Below are 7,222 nucleotides of genomic sequence, written 5' to 3'. Positions count from 1 at the left end.
TGTAATTTCATTGTGCCTTGCTTACAGTGAGTGTTGGCGTAGAGCATCTCTTTATCGGAAGACTGTCGGTTCCATTCCACCATCCGCTGTGACACATGTTCAAGTGTCTTTGGGCAACGATGAACCCTGCCTCTGCCCCCGTCCTTCATGTTAGTCTGAGCCGACTCTTTGGTTAGCACAAATAATGAGAGAGCGTTCCTCCAGGGACGCCTGCAGCCGAAGCAAAGTCCTTTGTGAACTGTGGCCAGAGTCAGTGCTGTGAGACACAACAGGTTTCCCCACACTAAATGTTTCAGATCATCAAAACAAATTTTACTACCAGGTAAAGACAAGTTCACAGAGACTTCAGTTTGTTTATTCCTCTTTCTCCCGTCCATGTTTTTAACGCCATTCGGCGAGTGTCACCTCTGTCAACTTTGCCCGCTTTAGAGAAAACATGGCGTGCAGCAGAGCATGGTTGGTGCGATGAGGCTACTGGGAGCTGAAGAAGCACAGATGGAGACGTGGGCTGGGAAACAAACAGAGCGGCTGCAGCTCTGACTGCAGCTTTGTTTGGAAGGAGCAGGAGTTTTACTGATTACAAAGCAAAAACCTGTAGTAACAACGTAGCATTATAGGAAGAAGCTCTTCATCTGTAAGTCTACATAAGCAGTAGAAATAATAGGGAACTCCTCATTGATTAGAAAACCTATCCTCAAAACTCAGAGCTCATCTGCTTGGCCTTCTGCTGCCACTAACTCGTTCTGTAACAGAATGTATTCCTGGATCAGTAATGCTTCTGTGATTTTTTTCTGTGTCAGACCTTCCAGTCAGATGGCTGCTCACACTGAGGCAGGGTCTGCTGGAGGTTTACTCCTGTTGAAGCAAAGTTATTTGTCTCCGCACTCACCACATGCATATTCAGTTTAAGGGATTGCTACAAAGTTACCAACAGAATGCAATCATTTGTCCCCTGCAGCTACATGATGACTCAGGAGGTATTGCTGTAAATTTAAAGGTACAGTATTGGGTAAAATTGACTCGTTTTAGCTTTATAACATGTTATAATGTTATTCCCTCATTAAAATCATACCTGGAGTGTTGCCTTGATTCTTTCATGCACGTTTAAGAAATCCTTTCATCTCAATGGCAACCATCCAGCTGTGCAAAACACTGCCTGTGAGGTGCAGATCTTCCTCAGAGCTGCAGTTTCCATGCTTCTGCCTCACAGAGCAGCCCTCAGCCCCACTCAGCTCCTTCAGACTAGCCAGAAGCAATTAGCAAACACCTGGTGAAACTGAGGATCTGCTGAGCTCATTATAGGAGCTACTTCTCAGCGCAAAGCTGGTAAAAACATTGTTAAAGGGTTAATAGAGGAGCCATGTTGTAATGAATTACTGAAGGCGCAGTTACAGAAAGAACAGAAGTTTTTAAAGAGATTTGTGAGATGGTTTGTGTCGGTAATTATTGCAGAGAAAAAACTAAAATCTATATAAAAAAAAATCAACTGGCAGTCTTCATAGTAATAAAAGTGAACTTGTAACCCAATTTAGAAGCTAGAACTTGGCCTTTAGCTGTAGAGCTTTATGGTTATGAGCACAAAATCCTTAGGGAAGTTTCACCCTAGTTTACAACACAAACCAGTCATATGTAGTACAATAAACAAAATTGTGAAATCATTGGTTTGTCCACAAAAATGAAAAATAATTCATCTGGTTGCAGTTTTCACCCCATAGCAGCCCCTAATATTCATTGTAAAGCAACTCACACTGGCAGCATCTAAAGTCTCCTGTAGCTTTCTACTCACTGCATTCAACACAGGCTGATGGAGCTGATCTTCTGCTTTCTGCTCTCTACTTTGGTAATTCTTCTTCTATGGTTGTGCCGGTGCGTCGTTTTTTTGGAAAATATTTGAAATTGGACAAGAAAAGTAAATATTCATTTTGGGGTGATGGATATCCAGAGGTAGCATATGACAAACATTCAACATGACAAGTTCTTAAGAGATTGGAAATGCGAAAAGATGGGGAAATAAACTATATGCTAATATGTCAGAGTTCTTAAAAAAATACTTGGACATTGACATTTTCAATCAAACAGCTGCAGCTGATCCAGAATGCTGCTGTTCGCGTTCTCACTAAAACCAGGAAGATAGAGCACATAACACCAGTTTTAAAGTCTCTCCACTGGCTCCCTGTAGCTCAAAGAATAGACTTTAAAATACTGTTGTTAGTTTATAAATCACTGAACGGCTCAGCACCACAATACATTAAAGATCTGCTGCTGTTGTATCAACCTTCCAGACCTCTCAGGTTCCGGTTCTGGTTCTGCTCTGCATCCCCAGAACCAGAACCAAATGAGGAGAAGCAGCTTTCAGCATCTATGCACCACAAATCTGGAACAAACTTCCAGAAAACTGTAAAACAGCTGAAACACTGACTTCTTTTAAATCTCAACTAAAAACCCGCCTGTTTAGAATTGTATTTGAAATGTAATCAATTACAAATATATTGATGGAACTTGACTTAATGCTGTGTTTTGATTATTGATTCTATGTTGCATTGTGTTTCTGTGTTTGTAATGATGTAAAGCTCTTTGAAATGCTTTGCTGCTGAAATGTCCTATACAAATAAAATTTGATTGATTGATTTTCAATGTATTTTAGGGTTGTAAGTACTTTAATCATGTTTCTGATGTAATATGCCACCTGGTGGCAAAACTGAACATATGGAGTCAATGTAAAGTGTCTCAAGATGACATTTATTGTGAATTGTCACTGTATAAATAAACTGAATTGATTTGATAAAATATGCAAAAATAACCATCTATTCTATTTTGATCCACATGTCCTTTATGTGCAAGACGCACCACAATCTGCAATGTCCTCTACATATTTCTTGACTTCGGACATAAAAAATAATAAATGCTTATCACGAGCCACAGGCCTGAACACAACTTAAAAATAAAAGTTGTAAAAATGGTAATAAAAGAAGCATTTTAAATATTGAATCCTCAATGTGTTCAGTATGGAAAATGCATTTGTCATTAAAGTAATCTACAGTTAGCATACCTCTGGAAACACTGGGGTATGCAAACAATGTGATTATATAGGCATTACTTACAAAGTATGGCAAAGTATGAACAAAACGTTTTATCATGTAGGCTAACAAGGGAAAAACACTCCAGCTCGGACATTTTCTGCTTCTTTTGGCAAACAGCAAACACACAGCTCAGTCTAATTGTAGACATTGCTGAAAAACAAGTAAAAATATAGCTGCAGTTTTGAATATAAATACTCCTGCACTGCGAGACGACGGGACTGGAGTCAGGCAGGCTGTCCAGTTCAGAATATGAACAAAAATACCAAATGCCCATTTGTTTTTCTCCCTGCTAGAGGCAAAGCAAAGGCTCTGTGTGGTTGACTTCCTGTGAGCATTCAGACAAACTGGACATGACCACACTTCAGTTTTAGTTTTTTAGCTTTTTTTTTTTTTTAAGTATGTGATGCTGGCATGGGCACAAGAGGAAAAACACAGTGAAGGGAAAGAGAGGTTTCTGTAATAGCTTGTTTGCAAGCTAAGAGGTCCTTTGTGTATTGTTCATTTTCCATGTAAGGGGCTAAATAAGCTGTTTAAATGGAGCCTCAGATGCTTTGCTGAACTGCTGAGTAAGATCCAGTGTGGCATTAAAAATCAGCAGGAGAGCTAATGTGCAAGGGGAGCATTTATATTTCTGTCCTCCTGAATCATGCTTGGAATACAGTCATTATGTGTGGAGGATGAAGGCTACGGCTACAGGCCAGACCAGTAGCTCCTCTCTTCAATCAGAGCCAGATGTCTGACTGGGAGCAAAGCGCCAAAGAAAAAGAGCTGCACTCCCGTTGCACTGCAGGCTGCAGCAGGCACACATGTTCACACATCTTCAGAAAGACCTCTGAGGAGCTTCACCTGTATTATCAAGGGTTGTATTTAGGCATTATTTAAACAAAAGTTGAAGGGTGGTGTCAGTTTACTGTTGCTGTTTAACACTGAGCAAGGCTGACAACTTTGAGAGGACCTTGAAGGGAGACATGGTGGTGTGTGACCCAGTGGGCCCAAAACCCTCCTTTGGATGCCTTAGGGTGGATAATGTCCTCTATACAGTGTTCACTTATCCTGAAATCTTCAGCATTTTCAGACCGTCCTGGTTGCTGACAGAAGCATACAGTAGTGATAAGTCTGGTGACATGCCATAAAAGCAACAACCTCACTTTACCATTGATCCACCCAAGGAAAAATGTTAAGACTCCTTTAAGGGAGTGAGATATGTCTGATGGGAGTGAGAGAGTGGAGATAGAGAAAAAGCTTGGGTCTCACTCCAAAATTGTGACAGTTTACAATCCTCAAATTGTGTTTTTTTGAAAGTTGGGAACTTGTAGGAAAGTTTAAATTTGAAAATATGTAAAATGTCAAATCCAATTTAGAGGAGACCCACGAATATTTGTACTATCACTTATTCTTGATGATTTTGAGGATGGAATTTGATCATTTGTAATGCTCCTTTGTTTCATAATTGATTACTGTTTTGTGCTTCATGGACTGTCTTATTGCTGAAATCAGGTTGACCAGCAACCAAAACATTCCTGACGGTCCCGATAGCCGAAGGACGAAGCCGAGAGCTGATATGTTATAAACCATTCAGAAGGAAATGTAGAGAAAAATTAGATAAATCTGAAGTAAACTGAAAGGAAAAGGTCCGTCCATCCTTTTTCCATACCTGCTGGCATTTGTCTTTACTGATCCTTGAACAGATTGCAAGTCCATCACAGAACAGACAACCATACACACCCATTACCTAAGATTGATGTTCGGACTATGGAAGAAAGCTAATGAACCTACAAATGCACAGGGTGAACATGCAGATTCATGAGTTAATATTTTTATCACTTGATAACAACTATTACACTGAGGATGACTTCTGACCAAATTTCCAGAACCTATATGAGGTCTTTTTCAGACCTGCTCTCTTGAGCTTCTCACAAAGTTGATCTTACAAATTTAGGTAAGTTAAATCCAACGACATCCAGAACTTCTGCTCTGGCTTGTTACCTTCCAGGCACACATGTTCACACAGCTTCAGAAAGACGGGGTGAACAGTCTTTCACACAGTCTGTGAAAGACTGTGTGAAGACAATGGAAGACATCCATTGTCTTCCAGCTGGGACAATGGATGTTCTTGTCAATCTTTGCAAACAAAGCACTGAAACCTCATTCTACATCACTTTAAATACCAGGAGACTGCACACACAGCCAGCTGTGGGTAAAGAAAAGGTTTCAGTGGTTGAAATGCACCTAAAATCACTCTGAAGTCAGACAATAAAGTCAATTAAATATGTTTTTATTATTGCTGCTTGCAGCAATGTTTCATAAGATAAACAGAAACAAAACATAAGAAAGACGACAAAAGGGTAATCTTAATTTACTTAAAGACGTGTTTGGCTGGTAGCCTGGTTGGGTGTGTGCCTCCTTCCGTTCACTGGACCCCTATGAGGGGCATGGTGGCTATGTGATCCAGTGACTGTCACTCCTGAAAACTTCATCGGCTGTCTCTTTTCTTTAAGGTACACCCAATCACATTCATGCATCCCGTTCTTTAATGCATCCTTGCCGGTTGGCCGGTCTGATCAATCTGTAAAGAACTTTCAAACGTCATTGATGCGTTGATGTCTTCAAGTCAAAACATGGATAATCTGTTCTGCCAGCATCCAAAACTGGAGATAAAACTGGCTTTGGTAAAACACTTGACTGAAGGCTACACCGCTGTAGTTACTGCCGGTGAGTTCATGGTTGTAAAATAAGGAGCCATATATTATAAGGCACCCTTGAGGATGTGATAAGCCAATTTTCCTTTGACATGAATCTAATGAAAGGGTTCATAGATAAGGGGTATTAACTCACCATGCTGAGAGGGCAGCACAGGACAAGAACTGCTTTACAATTTGACGGAGTTTCTTAGATAAGAGGGGAGAAGGATGAGCTGAGCTCTCACAATGCATCGGCGTCAGTGTGTTAGGCTGCTGTTTGCTCTGCAGAATGTGAGGCAGCCTCTGATATAGAGAACATAATCAGAAGAATCCCTTGATTAAGTTCATCTTCTGAAGATAAGTTCTTCTTGAAGACCCGCTTCACCCAGACATTTCAGTTTTTGTAGGTGTTAGGTTCTTTTTAGGCCCGCTTTCGCCTCCAGTCAGCGCTCTGGCTCTGCTGACTGAACATCCTTCAGCTTATGCTCACACAAGCACGCTTTCCTCCAACCTTTTGGGACTCTTTAAATATCCATTTGCAGACACAACACCAACAAAGCACGACGACAGTTTTTAAAAATCAAGTTTTCTTCCAAAATTTGCACTTCACTCTTTTTTTTGCCTTTCTGCAAACAAGGCAGCCATTGTCAGAGTGCCAGCTCTGCTGTCATTTAGTCCAGCTTCAGGTAGCTGGGTATGGAGTAGTTGAACATGAGGAAGTCCATCTTATAAAGTTGGTAGAGTTGGACCTGCTGTTGGGAACTGATATTGCTGAAGAACTGAGCAGTCATGGCGTCTGTGGTACGAGTGGACTTGGCGTAGCTTGGGAAGCGCAGGGAGTCACCAACACCCACTAGCCTCAGTATGTAGTTTGCATCCTCTTCAAGGGTCTCGTACTTGCCCACCATGTCATAGTGGATGTGACATGGGTGACAAAGCTGGTAAACTGTCTGCCAGTGCTCATTGAGTGGGCCATCGCGCTGCGTGGCTGGATCCACCAGGTACTCAATAAACTCTTTGAATTTGACATCAGCGCCGTTGATCAGGGCATCCTGGGTGGCATTCTTGCGGTAGCGTCTGATGATCCGGGTGCCAAAGCGCTTATGGAAGGACGAGTTGTACTTCAGGGTGAACTTGTTGCGGTAAGCTGACACCAGCCTCTCAAAGGGCTCACGGACAAAGAGGAACTTGAAGTAGTTCTTGAGGCGATGGTTGATCTCAGCAATGCTGTACTGATTCAGCGTCTTCAGATTGGAAGGGACATGGGCCTGATTGGAGGGGATTTCCATGGGGTCACTGTACAGGAAAGGCACAAGGACAATGAGACGGAATTACTGAACACGCCACATTTAAACAAGCAATAGACAACTGAACAAATGTAATCAGTTAAACATAAAAAATACAGATACTGCTTTAAAATAATCTCAGATGCATCTGATTTCCACAAGAACCTTTTGTCCA

At 41.4% G+C, this 7,222-nt stretch overlaps 1 protein-coding gene across 2 annotated transcripts in view; it reads right to left on the bottom strand.

Moving 5' to 3' along the window:
* Positions 1-5,339: 5,339 nt before the first annotated feature.
* chst11 (carbohydrate sulfotransferase 11) overlaps positions 5,340-7,222 on the bottom strand; it is a 63,233-nt gene continuing 61,350 nt past the window's right edge. For both annotated transcript variants that reach the window (XM_023349839.1, XM_023349840.1), the window contains exon 4: positions 5,340-7,057. In XM_023349839.1, coding sequence (XP_023205607.1) covers positions 6,433-7,057 — 625 coding nt within the window. In that variant the 3' untranslated portion in view covers positions 5,340-6,432. The remainder of the gene's footprint in view (positions 7,058-7,222) is intronic.

Source organism: Xiphophorus maculatus, chromosome 17, assembly GCF_002775205.1.
Source record: "Xiphophorus maculatus strain JP 163 A chromosome 17, X_maculatus-5.0-male, whole genome shotgun sequence".
NCBI classification, from domain to species: Eukaryota; Metazoa; Chordata; class Actinopteri; order Cyprinodontiformes; family Poeciliidae; genus Xiphophorus; species Xiphophorus maculatus.
Note: the sequence above shows the minus strand (reverse complement) of the source record. Positions and strands in the feature narration are given on the sequence as shown.